The sequence below is a fragment of the Rhipicephalus sanguineus genome, chromosome 4 (assembly GCF_013339695.2).
Source record: "Rhipicephalus sanguineus isolate Rsan-2018 chromosome 4, BIME_Rsan_1.4, whole genome shotgun sequence".
Lineage (NCBI taxonomy): Eukaryota > Metazoa > Arthropoda > Arachnida > Ixodida > Ixodidae > Rhipicephalus > Rhipicephalus sanguineus.
Genome location: NC_051179.1, coordinates 204,943,416 through 204,969,590, shown reverse-complemented (window position 1 = coordinate 204,969,590; position 26,175 = coordinate 204,943,416). Strand labels below are relative to the sequence as shown.

Genomic DNA, 26,175 nt, shown 5'->3' with positions numbered 1-26,175 from the left:
AGGGCTGTTTAGAGGACCATGTGCCTCTTCAATAAACGTGCATTCTGCTGCACCATATTGCATAACCGCACTGCTTGCCAAGGAACTCGACTGTTCCTTCTTTGAGACGTTCTGCGAAGCCATACATATCACTGTCCCTAGACCTTGCTTTGTCTCACCCCTCACTCTCCGCCTCACCTCTGTCCTCTATTTGTAGAAAGCCTGTACCTAAAGTGTTGTTGCTGGCGTTTGCAATACTGCCACTAAAGAGCGATACTGATTCACTCGTGAAGGCCCCGCCTTCGGAGCACACATCTAGTGCCTGCTCTTTGGAGCTCAGATATGAAAATTGCTCCCGCCACTCTCTGCCTTCTCGTAGCCTCGTTTCGACCTCCGCCAGTTTAAGCCGCAACTGCTGCGCTCTTTGTCTTGGTGAACCGCACTAAAGTGCAGTTCACTAAGACCACAGTGGTGGCTACATGGTTGAGCGTCCGCTTCCAATGCGGGAGGTACCGGGTTTGATTCCCAGTGTCGACCGGGAACCCACCGGTTTTTCTAAAGGGCTAGAGGAGTACACCTACCTGGTGCTCGGTTATTAATGGGTACTCATCTCGAAAGGGTCGCCCCATAAGGTTCTGTAAAGGCCCCTGGGCGCACCTTAACCCACCACAGCCTTGGTGAAATAGTTGAGCATCCGCCGCTGCTGTGGGAGGCAGAGGTTTGCTGCCGCCAGGTACGTACCGGTAAAATAGGGACAAGCGCACTTCCGGCCTGGTGCTCGGCAGAACGAAGTTCATAGTCGCTTGGGAGGGCACCCACCCTGTGGGAAATTGGCGGCATGGGACCGCCAGACCTAAAAATAAGGTCATCCTCTTTTTTTTTTTTTGTCTTAGCTCTTCAAGTTTTCTTTCCTTCTCTCTCATTTCACGTTCGCACTCCATCTGTTCGATCCTGTCTTTTATTTCCTCAGCCCTCTCTTCGCAAATTCGCCTCTTGCATTCCTCGCACCATGCCACCAGTTCCTCGCCTTCTAGACCCATGTGCCTCGCCAATTCTTTTAAACTTGCCCTGCTCATATTTTATCTCTATTTCTGAACAGCGGTCGAGTGTCACAAACGGTCTCGTCCTGTCGCAGACGCCAATTGTCACGAGGCTGTTTAATCAATAAGCTCTTGTGTAGGTTCGGTAAGCATTCAACTGATGACATAACCGTCATCAAGAAAGGAGGCGAGACCATTTGTGCACACCAGAAACCAAACACTCAATGTATTTACACAGCAGAAATAAGAATAGCGAGGAAGAGAGAAAAGTACAGAAAATGCAAGCGGAAAAGAAGTTAACAAGAGTAGGAACATGTTAACAGACGCGAACAGTTCACAGAAGATCAGTACAAGAGAAAAAACCAGTGTCACCGTTCACCGGGACGTGGAGCTTGTAGCGGAGACGGGGAAGGCAAGGCACAGACGAACTCCCGCATACGGCGACGGCTAGAGATGCGGTAGACGCTCACTCGGATGGACAGAAGCGTAGGGCGAGTCAAGGTCAACGGCCGGACGCCCCTTCGGCGTTCGCCAGCTGCAGACTGGGGTTGAAGCGGGAAACGCCGGTCTTGCCTGGCCAACGCCAGACGATGGGAAGCGTGTGTCTGGCCAATGCCAGACGACTGAAGAAGCTGGATACGCGCCTAGGTGGGAGCCCGCAGCGGCCTCGACACAGGAACTCTGCCGGCCGCCACTCCCTCGCCCTGGTCGCCTTCTTCACTCGGTCACATCCCGGCCACGTCTCGTCGCTTTGCTGTTCTACACCCGTGGCTTTTCTTCTAGGACACAGTGGTGGCTCTTCATTGGACCATAAGTGTTCACGCTCACACGCGCTACGGTCGCAAGTCATCGTCGTCGTCTTCTTCGGTTTGTCTTTGCGTCGCGCCCGTTTCAAACGCGCACTTGCTCATCACATCTTTGTTTGTCCAGTGGCGCCTACAGGACATCGCCGGTGCAGAGTCTACATATAATGTAACGAACCTTCCTTGTGCCAGCAAAGAGTACTATTAATTCTGTCCTACGTTTTAAGGATACGGTCGTCACCCACGCACATATGCCAAGACATTACGACTACATGCAACACACGCCTACACTATTCAAACAAACCACACTCAATCAAACCACTGATTCTACGGTTTGAAGAGCATTGCCGCACATATGGTATTTCTGAAGAGACACTGAATGTCGCAAAAATACCATAGAGACTTCCTCCTTGGCTCGTCTTGGCGCAGCTTTGCGACTTCTCCCTAACCCACCTGAAAAAAAGACACTCCAAGAGAACACATGAAACGAAAATTTCGTGCACTTCAGGAAAAATATGAAGATTACACTGAATTTTACACAGATGGCTCTAAAACAAACAACCATGTAGGTTCATACTACTGAAACGGCGCCACAAGAGAAGACGAAAGCACACGAGAAAGAGGACATGAAACACAAGTGCCGACTCTCAACTTAACTTTTATTCACATGCGCAGAACACAAATATATACCCACGCGTGGCCTGACACAGATAACAAACCTGTACATAAACGTATGAAAACCGGAGTGAATAAACAAAAAAAAAAAAACAAGACTATACCCATTCAAGTAGAGGATTTCTTTGTTCTGCAATGCTACAGACGGGAAGCTGATGCATGACTCTTTTTCCTTTTGTATGTGCCAAGCCTCGATAATCTCTCGAGTTGTCTGGTTATGCTGCCTTGATACCATGCGAGTTTCACTGAACTGGGGTTTACATCCACACTGCTGACAATGCGCAGCCATATGTGATAGGCCATCACTACGTACACTCGAATCATGTTCTCTTATCCTAACATTAACACACGTTCCTGTCTCGCCTATGTATGCGGCGCCGCATGACAGGGGGATTCGGTAAACAACACACGTGGCACACTCGATTGCTTGAGACCAGTGTTTCACGCCACAGCCTACACTCTTCTTTGCTTTTTTCATTTCTGCTTTTTGTTTACATGACGGCAAATGCCTCCTAATTTGTTGGGCACCGAAAAAACCACATCCATGCCGTATCTACCAGCTACGTTTTTTAGTCCATGCGACAGCGCGTGAATATATGGCACGACTGCGGAATTTTTTTTCTTTTTCAACAGGTACTTCTTGACCTGCCCGACCGGTTGCCGACTTGATCTCTCGGATGACTTTTTCGCATGCCCTAGTCACCACATGATCAGGGAAACCCACGCTTTTTATTCTGCCTACTTGTCGTGTCACGCTTTCTTTCATCCTATGAGGACACGTCTTGTTCACAGCTGAGCGTAGACACGAAACTCCTATACCATCCTTCACTCCTTTCGAATGCCCTGAAAAGTAACTTAGAATTTCTTTTTTCGCTCATGGCCAAGGTAGTGGAGGATGGTATAGCAGTTTTGTGTCTTAACGGTTTCACACCTCCTGGAGTCTAATGCTTGGCTGTCATTTTTTTAAAGATATAATTTAATGTACCAGCCTTGGGGCAGTGCAAGCTTGGGCCATGGGTTCATTCAGGCAGTGTGTGCCCGTTTCTTGGCAAGACTGAGACGGGAGCCAGTATTCTCAGTTTTTCGATTATATGACCCCTGATTTATGCGATGGTTTTGCGTGGTTCCCTGAAAGTATAACCGGTGTTCCACTGTGTGCTATGTTTGTAAATTGCTCCGACCATGAAAATAAATGCAAGTGTTTGGGCAGTGACGTGGTTGTGCAGATAGTGGATGCTCGGCATCCCCTGCTGTTCCTGTGCCAGGACCTGGTGCAGTATGTGGCCGAGACGGATGCCAGTAAATGCAGCCTGCTGCTCCTCAACAAGGCTGACTTACTCACACGGCATCAACGGTGAGTAGTTGCCAACAAGCTGCAGCACAGCTGCTGGCATGGCTGCATACTTCTTCCTTCTTGAGAATATTCACCGTCACTGACCAAGTCGGATGAGATGATCTGACGTTTCGGAACCGCATACGGGTTCCTTGTTCACTGAGCAGGACTCGAAGTTGTTGTCAATTATATAGGCAGAACGTGACGCAACGAGCATGCAGATGGCAGGCATAGTTCCTGGTGTCCTGTTCATTGTAGCTGGTGTCGACTGAATGATTAGTGATTCCAGAAGCCGGCGTGATGACACGTTGTTTTCCTTGGCGACGATGGCGGCCACATTGACGAGCTGCTTCTGGAGCTTGCTGGTTGGGACGTGAGCAATGCGCAAATCGTATTTTGAAAATGCGCACGAAAGTGCCTCGCTGATGTCTTCGACGTAAGGTATGGCCGCATGTGCACAGGTTGTCATGTTGCTCTGTGACATACGTATGACAGTCACGTATATGTATGCCGGACACGTATACGTAGGCTAGATATACGCATACATATACGTATGACGTAGGCTATATACGCATATGTATGACTGACACGTATACGTAGGCTATAGCAGCATGCGTATGACAGTCACCTCCTTGGTGACCATCATAGAGCACTGCACGGGCCCGGGCCGGGCCGTCCGAAGCGTTTTCCGGCGGGCCCGGGCTGGGCTCGGGCTTGAAAGTGCGGGCCCGGGCCGGGCCCGGGCTTGAAGCCGCGGGCCTGGGCCGGGCCCGGGCTTGAGGCTGCGGGCCGGGCCGGACTCGGACCCGCTCATTAAAAGGCGCAAGTCGGGCCTTCGAGCACACGCGAATGTTATGCATTCCATGGTCTAAGGTATACTGTGCCAAGCTGAAGTGACACACACACACACACACACACACACACACACACACACACACACACACACACACACACACACACACCACACACACACACACACACACACACACACACATATATATATATATTAACAGCACTAACAATGGGCCAGATCACCGTGGTTCCCATGGGAGGCATAAAGATTTCGGTCTTTTATTCGAGGTTGACACATACGATACATTTCATTTATATTCCTTGGTATTACGTGCCAAAACCACGATATCATTACGAGGCACGCCGTAGTGGCACCGGATCAATTTCGACCACCTCGAGTTCTCTAACGTGCACCTAAAGATAAGTATATACACGGGTGTTCTTGCATTTCGCCCCCATCAAATTGCGGCCGCCGTGGCCGCGGGAATTGCACCCGCGTCCTAGGACTTAACAGCGAAACAGCTTAACCGCTGAGCTACCACCGCGGGCAAAGCAACATTTCGATGCATGTACACAACGGATTTTCCGTCCGATCGCCCGCTACAAAGCGCACGGCATCATTAATAATCATCATCAACAACTAATATCCTCTAGCAGGCCCGGGTCGGGCCTGGTCATAAACAAACGCGCCCTTGATTAGTTTAATAATGAACGCCCGGGCCCGGGCTTGGAACGACGGGCCCAGGTTGGGCTCGGGCTGGGTACGGTCAAGTACGCCCGGGCCCGGGCCGGGCCCGCACTTGGAACCACGGGCCCGGGCTGGGCTCGGGCTTCATAAAGCGGGCCGGGCCCGGGCCGTAAAATCCGGCCCGTGCAGTGCTCTAGACCATCATATGTATGCTGTTATAGCGTACGACCCCACAAGCAGACTACACACTAAGCTGCAAAAACATTGGCCAGTTTGTTCAAGTTGGTTCCTCTGCACCACACCGGTTTCAATCACCGTCTGCTCTGCACGAACGGTTCAGCCTCTGCAATGTATGGCCTGCCAAAAGTCCACAAGCCTGGCGTTCCACTTCGGCCTATTGTCGACTTCACCAGATCACCGCTCTGCCGACTATCGGGCTACCTTCACCAGGTGTTGAGTCCTCTATCCGGTAAGACCTCGACAAACATAGAAAATTTGTCTGCTCTTGTTGCTAAGTTAAAGGATGTCACACTGAGTAAAGACGACGCCATGGTCTCGTTCGACGTCATGTCACTCTTTACAAGTGTCCCGGTGGACTTGGCAGTAGCCACGTGCGAGGAAGCCCTAAAAGCAGACAGTGGTCTTCCTGGTCGCACCCCCTTCCACATCCTCGAACTGAGCGAGCTGCTGCAGTTTTGTCTCAGCAACACGTACTTTTCATACTGCCATGTGCGTTTCTTATCATCACTTTTGCTGTATTTGGTTTTCGCCCACAAAGACTGTCAGCAACGCTCAGCGCAAACTGCGCCTCATTGTTCGAGAAGCTTCGCGATTATTGTAGATTGTTTTGTTGAGATTACGTGCAAGATGCGAATACTCGAGCTTATTCTAGAGCTTGCGTGACAACCAGCGATAACGCTTCACCGCTTGTCTGTTCATCGACAGCCGACGCTCTGTTCGCCGCTATCAGTGTACCAGAATAGAAAGTTGGGCGAGTTGGTGCAGATTCATATTTAAAGAAAAGCGGCGCACAAAAAGACGGAGACAAAGAAGAGAACCACACACAGCGCTGCGCGGGGTTCTCTTCTTTGTCTCCGTCTTTTTGTGCGCCGCTTTTCTTTAAATATGTATCAGTGTACGGTGTGTATTGCTGTAGTCCGACTTTCCATTTCCCGGCCACAAGTTCGGCCAAATAAAGAGTTTCATCTTCGACACGCCAACTGCCACCTTCGTCGATGTCACGACCCCGTGACATCTGGTGGAGGTGCTTCCCAGCCCATGTACCGAACGCCCCCCTCCTGCCGTGAGCCAAGCCCACACCGTCAAGGGAACATCGACACCAACCCTGACCAGCGAGCCAGTCGCAGGCAGCAAAGTCTTGAACCAGAATACGGACTCTTACTCGACAAGACCACAATCACAACGAAGAAGACAACAGCGACAATGACATCCGCTGTGGCACCTACAACGGTCGTCATGCAACTGAGGGAGCTGCCGACATTCCGTGGGTCACCATGCAAGGATCCATAAAGCTGGCTGGAGGCATATGACCGGGTTTCCACATTCAACAATTGGGACTGCGACGAGAAGCTACGTCGTGTCTACTTCACCCTTGAAGATGGCGCAAAGACCTGGTTTGAGAATCGAGAGTCCCCGCTAACATCATGGGACCTCTTCCGCACCGAATTCCTGAACACTTTCACAAGTGTCATCTGGAAAGAAAGGGCTGAAACCCTTCTAGAGACCCGTGTACAGCTCCCCAATGAGAATATTGGGCTGTACACCAAAGAAATGACTTGGTTTTTTCGCCATGCCGACCCCACCATGTCCGAAGAAAAAAAAAGGTTCGCTTCCTGATGTGGGGAGTGAAGGAAGAACTTTTCGCCGGACTTGTGCGCAACCCGCCGAAGATGGTCTCTAAATTAGTTTCAGAGGACGCCACAATCGAAAAGGCACTAGAAATCCACACTAGGCAATGTAGTCGAGAGTTCGACGGAATACCGTCTGGTCAGGTAAAGGCATGGTAAAAAACAGGTCACTGACCAATGTCAAAAAGCAACAAAATGACGTTTCGGGATCCGTACGGATCCCGAAACGTCATTTTGTTGCTTTTTGACATTGGTCAGTGACCTGTTTTTTACCACACTAGGCAATATAACCGCCGCATGCTGACGTCGAGCTAACGGGATGTTCAAGTGCTGGGGACCAACGACCTGCGTGAGGCGTTCAGAGCGGTCGTGCGTGAGGAGCTGCAGATGTTCCCCTGATTGTAACCTCAGGTGAATTCGATAGCCGAGATCGTTCGTGAAGAACTTCAGTGTTTGCTGGGAGTTGCATCACCGCCGCAACCTGAGCCGGAAGTCATGAGCTATGCTGCTGCAGCCCGATGCAGCGCCCCCCCTCCTCGCCCACGTCAAGACGCCGCACCGCCGCAGCAGTTCCGCCGCCACCACCACCACCGACGCCATACCGCCCGCCGACAGGACAACGCTGCGCCCCCCGAAAGACGGACGTTTGGCGTGCCCCTGACAACCGACCGCTCTGCTATCACTGCGGGGAAGCCGGCCACACATACCGCCGATGCCAGTACCGACAGATGGGGCTACGCGGATTCGCCATTAACGCGCCGTGCCCGCAGCCAGGCGAACGGCTTCGCGACATCGACGACTACCTCACCGGAACACAGTGGCAAGAACGACGACCTTCCCGCTCGCCGTCGCCCGGCCGCTACATGTCATCGCAGCGCCGGCAGTACACTGGCCCAAACGGGTCGGTCGCCTAGCCCTTATCCGGGAAACTAAGGGCAGCAACCGATGGAGGTGCGGTTGCTGTACGACGAAATGCCGAAGATCCTCCGCGGCCGCCGCCGACGACAACGCGACAAGACTTGCAGAACACGATGCGAAGCAGACGAAGCCCTGCTGACGAAACCTTGCGGACCGAAGAAGACCTTACGACGCAGCATGGAAGCACCGCAGCAAATCGATGCAGCCATGATGTGACGCCGCGACCTAACCGCAACGCAAGGCAACGGACTAACAACTTCGACGTTCTCATTGATGGCCACAACGTCACCGCTTTCGTCGACACTGGGGCTGACTATTCCGTCGTCAGTGGGCAATCCGCCACCAAGCTGAAGAAAGTAAAGACTGCTTGGAGTGGACCCGAAATCTGGACAGCTGGAGGCCACCTGATAACGCCGATTGGTGTCTGTACAGCGAGAGTCACCATCAATAACCGGACTTATCTATCCTGCGAGCTTTGTAATCCTACAAAACTGCTCCGTGGATGCGATACTTCCTAAGGGACCACGGCACCGTCATTGATCTGAGGTCTGAGTCAATAAGACTAACCTCAGACAAAGCGCTCCCGCCCCACGTGACGCCAGGGAACCATGCGTTGAATGTGATAGAAGAGCAGGTGACCATTCTGCCGCACTCCAGCATCATTATTTCCGTCGGCACCGAAAAGTGTGCGAACCTTGAAGGCGTCATCGAGGGTCTAATTTGCGCCGCAAGAGGTATAGCCGAGCTGCGTGACGGGTGTAAAGCAAAGGTAGTGCTGACAAACTTCAGCCACAAATATAGGCATGTTTACGTGGGAAGCAGCGCACTTAGACAAGGTATGACAAGGAACGAAGAAAGACAGGACGACCACCGCACTTGCAACTGGTTTATTTCGAAGAAAACATAGTTAATATACATACATGCAGGCGTACCACGTGTGACCATGACTTTCAAGTTACAACGGTTTTCGGTGATTTTCCAAAAAAGACACTTTGCAATCGCTTAGAACTACGGATGCTTGGCTGATGCAGTCATCTTTTCTTTTTGTGATATGGAAAGCCTCGATCACTTCCCTGGTCAGCTGATCCTTATGATTGGAAAGTATTTCCGTTTCAGAGAACAGCGGCTTGCAACCACAATCGAAGCAATGCCGTCTAATGTGAGAATATGCATTACTTGTTAGTGATCTCTTGTGTTCAGACAGCCTTGTGTTAACGCGACCAGTCTGACCGATGTACATCTTCCACATGACATAGGCAACAATAACAACTGCAGCCGTACAATCTACAAACGGATAAGCATGTTTAATGTTGCACTGAAAACGATCCGTTTTGTCGACAATTTACGATTCAGCTTGGCACATATTTTCCCGAGTTTGTTTGGCACAGAAAACACGACATTTAAGCCGTACCTGCGGCCAACCTTCTTTAGATTTTGTGCTATTTTGTGTGCATAGGGTATCGAGACACATTTCTTCTTATTTTCTTCAGAATCCCTGTCTTTTTTTGGCTGTGTCATAAACAGGCCTGTGCGCACATTTCGAACGAGGTTACGAGGAGCATGTTCTGCGCTGATCTACGCAGAACATGCTCCTTGTAACCAGAACTTGTCAATCTTACAACCTGTTTATTGAAACTTTCATTAATTTTTTCCGGACATGACTTGGCCAAAGATGTGCGGAGGCACGAGTAGGCTATGCCGTTTTTTACTGTTTTTGAGTGCCAGAAAGAGTAGTTAAGCAAGGGCTTTTCTGATCGCGGACTGTATGACCAGCACACATGGTCCGGCCTAGTACATGTTAACGGCAAATCTAAAAACTGAAGTTGCCCATCGCTTGGCAATTCCCACGTAAATTCTAGCCCCCTGCCGCATTCCTTGAACACTTTTAAGATATCTACTACCGCTCTGTCAGGCACACTGTGTTTTATAAAAACCAAATAGTTATCCACATAACGAAATATTTTCATTGCAAGGCCATTTAGGTTTGCTTCAGTTTTTTGGTTCATGCATACCAAGAAAATTGTGCTCAGTACCGGAGCCACCTTCGACCCCATACACATTCCAGACCATTCTTTGTACAATTCCCCATTCCATTCGACAAAGGTTGACTGCAAGTAAAAGGATAGTATTTCAAGACATGTTCCTACTGACACGCCACATTTGTTGACAAATTCCATTTCATCATTATCATCAGTAATGCAATGTCTTACAATTCACTAACTTCAGCACAGAATGACATAATGCCGCTAGTAAAAAACACACACACAAGAGAGACACGAACAGGACGACAAATGGGCGGAGTGTGCCCATCGTCATGCAGCAAGCAATACCAACCAGGCCAAGAAGATGTTCTCTTCAGCGCAGAAGTTAGTTCGAAATGTGCGTATTAGGCCTGTCTATGACGCAGCCAAAAAAAGTTTAACGCCAACAGGGTGGCATCTTTCCCACGTAAATAAATGAGGCTCCAAGAAAATACATGGGGTTGGAGAGGCCCAACGTCAGTTTGAGAGTGGCACAAATAAATTTGGGACATAGTGTTTGCGTCAGGGGAATGCAAGCTTGACTGAAAAGTGTTATTGCCACATAAATGCAGCACACAAGAGCAGCATTTGACTCTCTCGCTATGTACGTCCACCAGCAAACGTCGCGTAGCTTATGAAGGCGAAAGCCAGATGCCTCTTAAAACGGGAAGATTGACCGTCGCGGCGTCGAGACAAGTGACGCAAAAAATAATCGTCACATGATGAGGTCAACATATGACGTCATCATGATGTCACAGACCTCCTAAATTTGCAACTTCATTATGACATCACCATGGACGTGACATAACGTGAAGTCACATGATGACGTATTCACACGAATGGTCCCTTTGCATTGCCTCCGTGATCGGTGATGGCATTATCATATGACGTCATCATGACGTCACAGATCGCCAAAATATGTAGCATCATTATGACGTCACATAACTTGACGTCATATGATGACGTATTCAACGTCATGGTCGCTTTGCATTGCTTCCGTGATCGGTCACGGAGGCCGTGCAAAACCGCGTTAGGTGCAGAACGCTTTTGGAGGGGGGCACGGCAGGAATCAATACAGTAGACTGACAAGAATAGAAGATGGCTTTCGCCTGCTAGTCATCTTTGGCGAATGCATAAGGGACCCTGTGAGTTTTTTAAAGGGACGCTAAGAGAAACAATGAATCGGCCTAGATCGATAATTGGGCTCTGAGAACTCTAATATCGTTAATTTCGCCATGATAAGTTATTAATACTGGAGAAAATCAAATTCAAAGTTTCATTTTAAATTTTGTGCAGAAATCTCCCCTCGTGATGTCACAGATTTCAAAGTGTATTTATCATATTTTGGCGCCATTGGCTCAACAAAATTACCCCAAACTTGGTATGTTAAGTCTATGGCCCCCTCAGAAGATAATGTACTTCAATTTTACCGATTAGGAACTACGTAGTCCCTAGTAGGCACCGTGAAAGCATGTGACGTCACGGCAAATGGTGCGGAAACTTCAAGGTGGCGTCGCCACCCAGAGTTTGTGTTTGCGCGTTTTCTCGCTTACTAAGTGTCTTCTCGCAGCAAGCGTGGTGTTTTTGGTATCGTGAAAGAGTACTTTACTAATATGAGAAAAATCGTCTTGCTCTTTAGTGTCCCTTTAATTCAACGTATCTAAAAATTGACTTCCACATCTGCAGCCAATTTTGTGGATGCTGAGCACAGGGCCGATGATCAAGAGGTCGCACGGGAGGGTTCTGAGATGGTAGCGCACGTGGTAAAAGGTAGCGCCTTTCCATCCTGTGGCAGATAAGCATCATTTGCCGGTGGGAAGCGCGCGTGAGCAATCGTCTCAGTGCGCTGTCTGCTACTCACCGAACAACGCAGGTCCGACGCAATAATGAAAGTCTTCGTCGCGGAAGTGCTTGTTGCACACAAGACTCGTGGCTGATGGCTACTTGCCGGTTCTTAGCTTTACAACCCATGCTTCACGCCGTGTCTTGTCCCGCGGTTACCGGTGCAGGCTGACACTGGGCTTTGTTGCATAAGCCCGGCACTGCGGCACCGAGCGGTAGAGCCCCATGTTCGTCGCCTTCGGAGGCAGCCACTCTATTAAACTGGTTTCAATTAAGCAGAAAATGCGAGAAAACTTCCGTATTTGAGCAGACCGCAGGCGCGTGTGCTACTTGAAACTCGTTTCAAAGCACGCGGCAGCGCTCCACAGCAGCTGACGCGGCTGCTGAGACCACATGATCCTGCCAAGCACGTCACGCTGATGGTGGCACCGGCATTTCCAGTGTTGGGCCTCGAGGCCAATATTTATCAAGAACTTCCTGTGAAAGAGTCTGCGGGGAGAAGTCAATCCCTCCCCCCCCTTTCCATAACTGAAGCCCTTATTAATAAATATTGAGCTGGCGTATGAACGGTACTGCTTTGAAGTATGTGTGAGTTGGCGGGAATATAAACGTGAGCCGACATGAGCTGATAGTAATGCTGAAGTTGCGGTAGATAGAACGATAGGTTAGCAAAGATGGGTGGAGCTCACTCAGACTCACTCAAGAAATATATTTTGCGCTTAGGGCTCACTCGGACTCAGACTCATCAAAACTTCCCTCTACTGGACTCACTCGGACTCAGACTCACTAAAATTTTTCTGATCCGTACTCACTCGGATTCAAGCTCACCAAAATATTACTCACTGAGACTCAAGACTCGATCTGAGTCTGAGTAAGCTGACTCATGAGTGAGTTTGCCGACCTATTGTGTTAGTGCAGCGAGGTCTCTGCACCTGGCCCGCACTCTTGATGGTGATCCCGCATGTGGTGGCAACGCATTTATGTTGTCAACTGTTAAAAGCGTGCAGTACACTAGACGCTATACCAACCGTGCGGCCATGCGGATAGCTGAAGGTGCTTTTTGTGATGTTCTCCTGACAAAAGGAAACTGTTTGTTATGATGTTGTCCTAACAAAGGGTAACACTTACCTATGGGAAGTGTTGGGAAGCTTGAAAAGCTAAATAAGCAGACCTACACAAATCCAAAGCAGTAATCTGCTAAATCTATTACTTATCTTAACCCCTTGTAGGTTTGCTTATATTTTTGACACGATGATTAAAAACCGGCTTTGGTATATTGATATAAACTACATAGCTGTTCTTTAAACTACAAATAAATAGTATAAAACACATTTCATCAAAATGAAGCCATTAGTTTGCTGAAAAAAAGTGGGACATATCTGTCCCACTGACTCATCAGAGTGTTTTCAAAAAGTGGGAAAACATTGTGCCACTGTCTCATGAAGGCAACATCACGCGATTGCATCAATGGGTATTTGGGACGAAGCGGTCGAAGCAAAGTGGCACATAGTATCACTTTTCAAGTTGTGCTGAAGGAAGTTGTGTGGACCTCATTTCCAGCAGTAGAACACCACCTGCCACCTGCGCCTCTTGTGAGCCTTCATAGAGCACGAACGAATGGGCTTGTTGGTGGTGATGCATGGTGAAGCTTATGGCGCACAAAAAAGACACGGACAAAGAAAGTGAAGACTGGACGATGCGCTTACTTCCAACAGAATGTTCATTCAACAGAGGCGGAACATATACGTTGAAGAGTGTGCGCAGGTGCTGAGAGTCCTGGCTGGGCCGCAAAGCAAAGTCAAATGCAATGAAACTTGGGACCAAATGAAGGCTGATTAAAGCACTTGAAAACTAAACATTGACACGTGCGGAGCCACACCACTGCGTTTTGTTTAAGAATGCAAACATTCTTTTCCATTAGGTTGATAGATGCTGTGCTGATACAAGAAGCTCCTGCTTTCTCGATTTCCACTGCCTCAATAATCTCACGGGTTGTCTTATTTTTGCTAGTGCCGATGACGATGCATTATCAAGTGAAGGTTCAACCACAGGCTCTGCAATGCTGGCTAAGATGACCAGCTGCTATATTCCAAGAACTGTTAAAATGCGGCACCTGCCGGTTTGTCCGATATATTTTCTTTCCACATGACAGTGGGAAGAATACACAACGTCTTTTTGGCACAAAACGAAAGGATTTCGATGTTCGGTGACGCCATGAATAGCTGACCTTTTTGTAGCTTGCCTTACAAAGCTTCAAAAATTTGTTCAGTGCAGAAAAGACCACCCGTATGTCCGCCTTGCTGGCTACCTTCTTGAGACGGTGGGATATGTTTGTGTATATTGGGATAACAGAGATGCGTTGCTGGTTGATGTGATCATTGGTATCACCTGGGCTTTTGGGCATGTTCCTTTGACTGTCTTTAAGGGGGGACGCGGCTTTCGTATCGCGAAAAATGGCAAAAAAAATCGATTTTTTGAAAATCACATTTTCAGTTTCTGTAGCCCTTTTTTGTATCCGATTCCAAAATATCTTCACCGAAAACCGCGTAGAAGTGCTATAAAAAAATTGTTGCGCCTGCCGAGGTGGCGAAAATTATCGGGGAAATCGCAAAAAAACACTGATTTTCAAAAAATCATAGCTCCGCAACGACACCCACCGGGCGCCGATATCTTGGGCTCATCGGAAAGCGCATTTCTCCGTCTTCAAATTCCCCGCCGCAGCTGGCTCCTCCCTTCGAAACAAGCGCACAAAAAGCAAATGTTCGAAGGTCGTTTCGAGCCCTCCGATTGGCCGCGTCCGCCATGTTGCCCCAGCGCGCCCTCGCCATTGGTCCGATGCTCGCTCGGGAAATAGTCGTCTGCAGCTCGTGCGTCTCGAGCTCACGGCTGTCGCGCAACTTCGTGACGTATTCGCAATCGCTCTTGTTTCACGGTTCGACGATAACTTTGAACAAGAACTGCGTTTTAGTTTGGAGCTACTAGCGGAAGCTCGGTGGGATTACGATGGCGCGCCGCACTCGTAGCGAACATCGCAAACGCGCGGTGTCGGACCGACTCTAGCGTTGACTCGTCGGATCCGTGGTTGGAGGTTCTGCTTATGCGCACTTCGGACGTCCGTGACGAAGATGATCGCAGGACGACTCTTTGTACTCGCGACCACGCATTACGTACTTTGAAACATCGGACACCGCGGCCGGGTGCGTCTACTGCTCGGAGTCGTCACTAGGCCTAACTCCGCTCACGGCGCCGGCACGCGAGACGAACCTCGAACTTTGCGGGCAAGAACGACACGTTAGCGGACTCGCGGCAGTGTGCTTCTTCGCAAGCAACGAAGCGCTTCTCCCCGTCGGCTCCTCGGTACAGCGGATGGTCATTTACGCATCGGCAGCGGACCCCACGGCCAAGCTCGTCGCGCAGCGGGGCGCGCGTCGGCGTCCCGAAATGCGAGGCCAAACACGTTGCGCGCATATTTTTCGTCGCCGCACCTAGGCATATTGCGCATCGTCACCGAATGCCGCCACCCAGCACATCGCGTGCCGACTTCCCAGACAATGCGGCCGAGCACTTAGAGGTGAAATAAAGCACTGGTGATGCAATTTAGGCGCGCTTGGGGCCGTGCTTGGTATCGCCTACAGTGTTCTAGAAGTTTGTAGTGCGCTCACTGAGCGGCGGAGCGTGACGCACTTCATGTCGCCGCCGACAGGCGGCGCGGCTCGCAGCGTCACCTGAAACTTTCCGGCGGATTGCTGGGCGCGGCTAGCGCGCGTTGCTGTTTTGCGCGCAAGAAAAGTAAAAGTTACGGTGCGCAACACACGGAGCTTTTTGATGCAACTTTTCTGTGAGTTGTGGACTAAATTACTGTCGTTGTGACTGATTTACGAAGGGTGGGCGATGTTTAAAGCGGCTATTGCATAGATGAATGCTCCTCCACATAACCGCTGCAGTAACAGATAGGGCGTGTAGTTGGGGGTTGAAGTTTTTTTTTTTTTGTCCTGCTGATCGATACGATTTTCAATGCCCTTTCGCCACTGTAACGATCATAGCGACTTCACTCTCGCCTTCCAAGCCCCGCAACAACGCTTCACTTTTTTTTTTATTCGCATATATGAGCTGGTCTGTGTAATAGGAGAATCTGTTGCTGGGCTTGTTGGTATACATACTTGAAGAAACGAAAAAACCAGCTTACGGACGCCTACACAAGAAGAGAAGACACTCGCTGGAACTAGCAACAGGTTTATTGAAACCACATAACGTTCCCTGATAAGCCAAGCGCGCATGCGTCGTACATAAAACACGTGTGATTCACAATAAGAGAGAATGACAACCACATTTTTTTTTCATTAAATAAGCAATCTCTTTCTTTGATAGTGACAGATACACTAATGCATTTGTTCGAACCATATGTTTCCAGATTTGCGCTTCAATCACTTAACGTTCGTATTAATTGCGTGGTTCCCTTACCAATAATTTGTGTGCCTTTCAGATCAGGAGAACAGCCGCACACCCGGCAATGAGCAGGCAGATTTGCTCCTCCTCCTGGCCTGATAGACCTCTGATCTGATTTTATTTACACAAACCCCGGCCTATGTATGCGCAAATGCTTGCCATGATTAACAATGCAGAAATGGTCACGACCAATAAACAGCCGACGACGACGTTGATCTAACAGGCACTGGAGCATCCCAAAAGGAGCCCAATCCCTACGGGTCTCCCGCTTCCTAATAACAGCTACTTCAGTCTCCCCTACATCTCCTTTTTCTGTACACGAGTATGGTTTTGCTGTCACCACCCTCCTGTTTTTTGTTTTTGTTTTTTTGCTTTTATTGTTACCGCACTTGAATACGAGGCGACTCCTAGCTTCGTTGGGTCCAGCTGTTTTTGTTGTCAAACGCTGCCCCAGCAATTTCTCTGCACGTACGCTGCATGCCCCATGTGCACGACCGCCGGAGGCTGTAGCGCGTCCCTCTCGTTCAGATGCAGCGGTGGACCGTCTTTCAGACACTTGCAGTTTGCGGACGGACACAAATGCCGATCCTTCAGAAAAAACAAGCATACGTAAGTGCAGCAAGCGGTACGCGTGGTGCCGATCGACAAAGGTCCTTCAAACGACTGAATGGCGTGAACATGCGCTGCAGCTGGGGGAATCAGCTTAAAAGAATAAAAGGCTCGACCCCCTCCTCCCTCCATTTTTTTTTTTTTTGTGGTCTCTTTTAAGTGTCATTGTGGTGGCCCTCTTACCGCCTTCAACTCCGCGTTTGTTGAACCCCCCCGGAACTACATCGTAACCAGCGTAACCCCCGACCAGGGGACGCGCTTCGCTCCCCGCAAGAGAAGTTTTCAGGAGAAAACTGGCGGCAGCGCCCCTGGCGGGCGCCCAGGCTGTCGACGCGGAGAGGGCCATGGCGGCGCGGCGCAGGGATACGGGCAGTGAGCCCACTGCCCCCTTCTAGTACACTGTAGTATCGCCGTAAGCGCTCATGAATCAGCAATACGTTTTGTTGGGCTAGTTGGTTCATGACTTCTGAAGGAAAAAAGTTGTAGCGCAAAGCAACACACGGACAGACCTCCTGTCAGAGTCCCTCCTCTCTGTCTGTCCGTGTGTTTGCTTTGCGCTACAACTTTTTTCCTTCAGAAGCTCATGAATCATCTGAAAAAAATAAAGGCCTCGCAAAAAACCGTGTCCGCGACCGGGTGAATGATGAAGCGCATCGCAGGCGAGGTTTACAAATTAGCTTGACGAGTGAAACAGGGAGATGAATTCATATCTGCCCAGTTCGCGTCTTGAATAAACTGCTAAGGAATTCGTATTCCACCAATGTCTTGGCCTGTTATTTAGGAGGAAGGGATAGGTTTGTCATGATGAGAGCCGCTCTTAGTATCCTATAAAAATAATTCAATGATCAATTGCAATTAAGACTGTTAATTATGTTAATGAGAGCATGATTACAAGAAAGCTGGCAAATCATCATAGTACATGGCCTACTTGCATTACAATATCTTGTTTTTTGTCATGTCTATGACACCACTTCATAACTTCGTTTAAAATTCATGCTACATGTTCTTTGTATATCAGAAAAGGATTTTAAGAAAAAAGAAAGAAACAAAGGCACACAGATGAAAGGCCACATGTGCAGGAGGTCCAACCTTATAAAACACGCCAAAGGTCACAATCTTCTTGTGTTTTAGAGTAGTACACACCTTAAACTAAAGACAGGGCACTCAAGATACTGCACATTACGAAGGAATCAACAGATTACGACCCCAGTGCCTTTTAATGGAGTAATATCGTTGGTACAACTTAAAAGCCGTTTTCTCGAAACGACTTTTCTTGCTTCCTGCTTCCGCTTGTTCCGCCGATTTCTCACTGACCGCTGGGTCTATTTCAGTTCCGTTTTTTGTTCTCTATTCCTTGAAGCACAGTTCAGGGCGTGACATTCTTGCTTTTTCAGTATGGCCTTTTGATAATTAGCTATTTGACGAGTTGCACAAAGCCTCGATGCCTGTTGCACAGTCACCTCATGAAAAATGAAAACTAAAAAAAATTTTGTTGCAAATAAAAAAATCTAAGAATGTCATGCCCGCAATCAGACATCTTAGAATGCATAGCACTTTGAACGAGTTTCCTATCTCATTTTTAGCGAGTCAGACTCGGAACAAGAGCAGAAGGTGAAATATATTGTACATCAAAAAGTTGTAAAGATATATTCATGAAATTTCTACAGTAGCATTAAAAAAACATTTCAAATAAGTGTGCCAATTTTCATCAAAATCCATGAAGAAATAAGAAAGTTGGTACCGAAAGCCACGTCCCCCCTTAAAAGTGCTTCAGCTACTGAAGTGATCACATGTTGGGGTAGTGTGCTGTGATCAAATGATTTGTTTGGGCGAGAGAGCTTGCCCCACTTGACCACATCTGCTGGCAATACGAGCCACGCGGGAGCAAGCCTCTCCTTCCTTTCTCATCAGGCCATTCCAGGCTCTTTAAATGAGGGATCATCAAACTTACCCTAACAAATGCTTTAAATAAATCCTGTTTGTACGCATGGGAGGCCAGCTTTCTCACTCGGCTTTTAATAAAGACAAAGAGTTCTTCCTGAGGAAGTTCACTGTGGAAGTGAGAGCGTACCTACTGGCGTTTGGAGTACACCGCGCAGGAACGTCCACACCCTCCGAGATGCAACGTTCGACATCAGCTTCTGGGGCACAGTTGCCTACACATCTCACCAACGAAAGAAGCTCCGGTGGCGACTTGCTTGGCTGTACGGCGAACACTTGGGGCCCTTGCTGAGAACCTTGCTTACTTGGTCTGGCAGACAGGTTGACTGTAATACCCTTGACCAGGTGACACATGAAAGAAAGAAGGTTGTTGTCTTGCCCTACCTTCACAATATTAGTCACAATCTGATGAAAATTGCAAAGCGTGTAGGTGTTGATGTTGCGCTTTCTGCTCCTTTGAAGCTGTCGACCTTATGCTCTAGAGCGAACGCGGGTGTGCGCTAGAGTGAACGCGGATGTGCGCAAGCCACGCGGGTGCAACAAGAAGCACCACAAACCGTTTGTCTCCTGTGAAGAGGGAGTAGTATATTCTATTCCGCTCATGTGCGGCAAAGAATATGTGGGCCACACAGGCAGAGAATGATTGTCTGCGGGAACACAGGTACAATGTGGGAAATCTCGCCTCCTCAGGCCACCTCGGTGCGCATTGTGCGCAGTGTGGTGCAAGCCACTATTCAACCGTGCGCATTCACTAGCTACAAATTCGGACCAACTAACGCGGGAAATTATTGGAGCGGCAGAGATTAAATATAGAGACGCGGTAAGTTGCCCTTCAATCCGTCTATCAGAAAAGGAAGTGCTATTTTTGTTGCGTGAACCACTTGTGTGATATGCTTGGTTGATTGCTTTGTGTGTTCATTCGCCCCCTCGCCCCCTTCTTTTCTTTCGCGTGGTGTCATGTGCATATATATGAGCTCACCTGCAATAAACACTGACTTGTTAGTTTAGCGCTGTGTCCCATCTTGCTCTGTCGTTGTCTGTGAATTTTTGCACTACTGTTCCAAGTTATGCACTACCAACTAGCCTGCCAGTCTGTCCTTTTGATGTTTTAACAAAGTAAGTAAAGCATGTCAATAAAGAAGTTTGGCAGATCCCACGCATTGTCAGAGTCTATTTTATGCAATGCAGTGAGCGAGTTGCAGCCTATACAACCTTTTTCGCTTTGAGCCAAGCATTACGAAGTGGATTGATGTTTTTTGTAAATTGAAAAATAAATCTAGAGTCTCCCACTAGATATCTTAATAATGATATCGCGGTGTCGGCGCCTAAGAGACTGAAGCTGTATTAAATTCTTTAATTCAGAAGTCGGGCTTTCTCCCTCTCTCTCTCTCCATATATATATATACACACACACCACACGTGTGTGTCTTTGTGTGGAGAGAGAGTGAGAGTGCAATGTGGGAAGAGCCAGTATGGCCCCCGCACCCTCCGGGAACATGAAAACTCTCTGCCTCATCATCATCATCAGCCTGCCTACGCCCACTCCAGGGCAAAGGCCTCTCCCATGTTCCGCCAATCAACCCGGTCCTGTGCTTTCTGCTGCCACGTTATACCTACAAACTTCTTAATCTCATCTACCCACCTAATTTTCTGTCTCCCCCTCACGCGTTTGCCATCTCTTGGAATCCAGTCAGTTACCCTTAATGACCACCGGTTATCTGCCGACTTGCTACGTGCCCGGCCCATATCCATTTCTTCTTCTTGATTTCAACTATGATGTCTTTAACCCCCGTTTGTTCCCTGACCCACTCTCCTCTCTTCCTGTCTCTTAAGGTTACACCTATCATTTTCCTTTCCATCGCTCGCTGCGTCGTCCTCAATTTAAGTTGAACTCTCTTTGTAAGTCTCCAGGTTTCTGCTCCGTAGGTAAGTACCGGTAAGATGCAGCTGTTATATACCTTCTTCTTGAGGGATAGTGGTAGACTACCATTCATGATTTGATAATGCTTGCCAAATGAGCCCCATCCCATCCTTTTTCTTCTAGTTATTTCACTCTCATGGTTCGGCTCCGCGGTTACTACCTGTCCTAAGTAGATGTACTCCTTTACAACTTCCAGTGTCTCGCCACGTATTGCAAAGTGCTGTTCTTTGCCAAGATTGTTCCACTTACTTTAGTTTTATGCATATTAATTTTCAGACCTACTCTTCTACTTTCCGTATCCAGTTCAGTAATCATGAGCTGTAATTCGTCTCCCGCGTTACTCATCAATGCAATGTCATCAGCGAATCGCAGGTTACTGAGATACTCTCCATTAACTCTTATCCCTAATTCTTCCCAATCTAGGGCCCTGAAAACCTCCTGTAAACACGCGGTGAATAGCATTGGAGAGATCGTGTCTCCCTGCCGTACGCCCTTCTTTATTGGGATTCTGTCGCTTTCTTTATGGAGGACTATAGTGGCTGTGGATCCGCTGTAGACTTCTTCCATTATGTTTATATAGGCTTCGTCGATGCCCTGATTCCGCAGTGCCTGCATGACTGCTGATGTCTCCGCCAATTCTCTGCCTATGCATCATCTAATTTATCTTTACGTTTTCATGAGTGTAAGTGCACACCAAAGTGTTATAAATGCACAGTTTTTCACAGGCACAGGAATGAAGAAACACATGTTATGGTTGAAAGCCTGGCATATCGATAGTGGTGGCAGTACATACACGAGCCAACCATCCATTAACTTGCTTAAACAAGAAATCAAATGCCTGAACAGTTATCTCTCACGTAGACCCCCACGCGTGTTTGATTGTTAGGTATCGCCTCTTGCCTGGATGTGCGCTGATAAGTTTTCGTACCTTCTTTCCTTTCCGTCATTGTGCGGCTTTGCAGTTGTTAGTTGGCGTTTTTGGTGTCTTGACTTCTCTCTTGTGTCCGTGTTTGCCTGCCCAGTCTTTTAGCATGAATACGTACCAACTAGCTCAGCTCTCTTTTATTTAAGGAAAGTCAGTCATGGTGAACATAACGGAAATGTATCGTGGCTTGCAGATAGGAGTGTTCGCCACCTGGGGAATTACTATAGCACTGGCTCTATAGCGACATGATTGTGCAGTGTAAAAGGACAAAAGCATACCTGCCAAGTCTCCCGGATTACCCGGGAGACTCCCGGATTTTGAACGTTTCTTCCGGTCGTACGGTTCATAGGAAAATCTCCCGGAAATACAGTTTTGCCCCGCGCGTCCAGTGCTTTGTCTGGCCACATGAGCAAAGTTGTCTGGCCACATCCTAAATGTGTTATAGGTTATATCAGCCGTTAATATTTCGTAGATGATGCGTTTGTGTACACAAAAAATCTTGCCCGACAAAATAACTGGTAAGCAAGCGACGACAGGCCTCGCAGGCAGAGCAACGTTATCGCATGTGCCCTTCGCGCGATGGTGACAGCCGGGTCGTTTCATCTCTGCTTCAACCGCGTTCGTCCCTAGCGCTAGCGCGCTTTTACTCGCATGTGAAACAGACGATGCGTAAGCGATGTTATCGGTTTGGACTCTGTTCAGATCAGCGGCGACCGCAAAATCCCGCTGACAGTGTCCGTATAATTGGTATTGCAGCACCCCCCCACCCCGGTCAGCATACTTTATACCCCCCCCCCCCCTAAGTAGATCTCCCGGATTCCGTTTCTCCAAACTTGGCAGGTATGCAAAGGAGAGGACACAGCACAGGCACTGAATTCAGCCAAGCTTTATTGGCGAAACCACCAGGAACATACACACCAGACATGACATGAGTATAAACCTGCACATGACGTTGCACATCCTATAACATCACAGCCAGATACTCATATCTGTTTTGGGTGAGGGTAGTGTATGGCGCGCTGGTACAAAGCACCTGGGCTCAGTTCACTTTTATTTATCCTTTATTATTATTATTATTATTATTATTATTATTATTATTATTTTTTCATTTGTAGTGGAGTCCAGTGTGATGACAGTTTGGCCTGGAAAGCAGTGCTTGAAAATGCTTTACCAGAGTGGTTATAGGAAATGGCTAAATTTGGAGATCTTAAAGGGGTGGTGGCATCATATTTGTGGTTTGCACATTCTTTGCTTCAAACATTTCTCATTGCTCCAGCAAGCAAGATACACGCTCCAACTAGGCCAAACGCAGGTCCTCCTGAAACACGCTCCAAGAATCATGTATTCTCACCAATTAATTTCATATTCCCTTGTTTATGTGAACGACTTTTGTTTTCGGTTTCCTAGTTGGACAATGTCGTCACAGTGTAGAAAGCTTGTACACGTGGGCCCACAAAGCTGCGACACATGCAGTGCTGCATCGTCTGTTCTCGCATGCATGCATGAGCAACCATCCGAATGCCTTCAACACTCACTAAAATTCTCTAATAGAGAATATTAGCGTGTACGGTATTCTGAAATATGCAGAGGGGTTTGTAGAATACCTGGTTACCGGGCAACAGTACCAACATCTTGCAACACTTCGTGCAACCGCAATTATGGGTGCGTTTTTTTGTTTTCGCTGAGTGACCGTGGCGTAAAACATTTTAAAAAGCAACACATTTGGAACTACGTCGCTGCCGAGAATTTACACCAGCAGAAAAGTATAATACACTAGGTTTCTACAACAATTCAGTGCTCACCTGGTACGTCCTCGCCACTCACATTTACGGCTACGGTAACCCGGTATGTTAACGTAAAGAAGTGTGCGAACAAACTAACATTCTGTAATGTCGCCTTTGCAGGTTTGTGGGACTATGCGAAGCACGTTGCAAAATGCCAGAAAGCTTGGCTTGTTTGGCAACACGCTGAGAAAAATGAGTGAATGTACGTTTGCAGCTGATGCTCTCTTGGCTTGCCCAGTGCTGCAGTGCTGTGGGTCACCACTCATTGCACATCAGACTAATGTGGTCCAGTGTCACTAAAACTTTTATTACGCTTCCTACACAATGACGTCTGTGTCAGTCACGCTAGCAATGGGTCTCGATCGGAAGAATGATTGTTTAGGCACACTTTGGAAGTGAATTAAAATATGTTTTAAATGTTTGCCATGTCCAACACTTCATGCTGAGTATCCTTCATACAGAGAAAGCCTATGGCAGGCTTTTTATAGCCTGAAAATTCGGTGACACCACCCCTTTAGGTTTACCGGGTGGTGATGAAGTGTGTCAGTGAATAGTCTAGATGTGTAAAAAATGTTTCTAAAGATACCAGTGTTGGAGATAATCGATGAGGATTTGTGTGGCACTATCGACTACTTGTACGAGAATTAAGTGCTACACTTTAGTGCCTTATGTGTCCTGTTGCAGTGATGTGGTATTTAATGTAGCATCTGCATGAGAGGCTCCCCGATTGTTCCGTGCAGTGAGGAATGGAGCCAGTACCTGGGCTCGATTGGCATTCGGGCAGTGTTCTTCTCTGCACTCCTCGAGGGCCAAGAAGGAAAGGTGGGTGGTCATTCTGGCGCAAGGAAACATGTCCCTCCAGCTTGCATGGCTCTTGTGTCCAGTTGCCACTGCATTCTTGCTGTATTTTCTTGCAAGTATTCTGCAAGAAATTATAGAATCCCCTAGTATGTTCTGGAAAACATTGCTCTTTAGCAAAATATCAGCCTTGTAATGATGATGTTAAATTAGAAAAGAAGGCTGGAAATTGTATAAGCTTTGTTGCATGAAGGCAAGGTTGAAGATCCAAGTCAGTTGCTTGCTTCGACAATGCCTGCCTTTCTTATTTTACACTCTAAAATGCCTTTAAAGGCGCCTGAAATTGTACCTTAAATTAGCGTAATCTATGAGGCTATAACACAATCAAATCATTTACATCATAGTTTAGGCGGGGCACTTTGTATCAAGGGAGCAAGAGAAGCGGTTTCTAGAAGTACTGTGTTTACATACTTGTAACATGACTGCTTGTGAAGTCTGATTTTAGAGTGTCTCCCAAAGTCATTCATAGCGTCGCAAGACCTTGAGCCGCCGGAGCGCAGCAAGTGTGGCAGGCGTGGCATCACACCACGTGATACGCTGGCTGCGGAGAGGCATCGCAGCTGAGGTTTAATGGGTGCTTAACCTGCGCTTGGTTGCTCAGTCTTGCCATGGATAGTATGCTGGCTGGGTTGTTTGTGTGTGTACTTCAGCACAATGAACAGCCTGAATCCAATCATCCAGTATATATAGTATTAAGGGGCTGTGAAATCACAAGCAGAGGCAACGTTGCCTGCTGAAACACTGGAGCAGTGGGAGGCCAGATTAGCATGTTATAGGGAAGCTTACCAAGCGCGGAAGCATGCCAAGATCGAAGTTACTGCAGCCGCCGGTGCCGTTCAGCAACACGGACAAGGAGAAGCAGAAACCTGACTTTAATGAAACATTGTGTGCGTAGTCTTTGCGAAACCAAGCCAAAGATGGCTTGTGATAACTAGGTTTACAAGAGTTAAACCTCAGCAACATGAAAACTTGAGCGAGTTGATGATTTGTGATGGACCACAGCACAACTACTGAGACGAGGACAATAAGAACAAGGACGAACAAGGTGCTGTTAAACCTGAGCAATTTTTCAAACTACCTGGGGACCAGTGTTGGTGGTAACGCGTTTTAAGTAACGGCGTCACCGGTAACACGTTACTTTTTTCAGTAACTTATGTGATAACCGGGTAGTCCTGGGCCTTGCCGGTCGCCGGACCGAATCACACACATGTACGTTGGCGGGTTCCACACACTGACTGGCTGGTCATGTGCGCCGTATTTATTTCATTGCAAACATCGACGGCCCCGGGCGCCGGAACGGCAAACTAATCTTATCACATCCCTCCCCCCTTTATTAATGGCTGAAAACAATTGTTTAAGGGGAGTAGCGTGATACTGGTCGTCGAATTCTGGTACTTCGACGCAAGACCGGAGTACTGGGTGCTGTGACAGCAAGTTCCGTTTCCCTCGCCACGTCTTCCCTGGGATCTTGCCTAGACTCTGTGTTGTGAAGGCGATCAGGAGTTAGCTGCCGCTGACCCACGTCCAAGCTTGGAGCAAGACCTGTAGCTACTGGGCTGCCTGACTTTTGGTTGTCTGCACTCAGTTTCTCAGGGGGCTGGCGGATGTGATCCAGATGTCGAGTTAAACGCCGTCCGTCCTCCAGTAGAACATCCATGGATGAAGTGCGTTGTTCGGTGATGACTGCAGGGAGCCACGCAGGCCCTGGACGGAAGTTCCTTGCGAACACCTG

The 26,175-nt window shown here is 48.2% G+C and overlaps 1 protein-coding gene across 1 annotated transcript in view; it reads left to right on the top strand.

The window, feature by feature from the left end:
• The window catches only part of LOC125758182 (large subunit GTPase 1 homolog), a gene marked incomplete in the record, with an annotated part of 595,829 nt that overhangs the window by 243,495 nt on the left and 326,159 nt on the right, over positions 1 to 26,175 (top strand). The window contains 2 exon segments of the mRNA XM_049415032.1: positions 3,708 to 3,851; positions 24,326 to 24,407. Of these exon segments, the coding sequence (XP_049270989.1) occupies positions 3,708 to 3,851; positions 24,326 to 24,407 (226 nt within the window).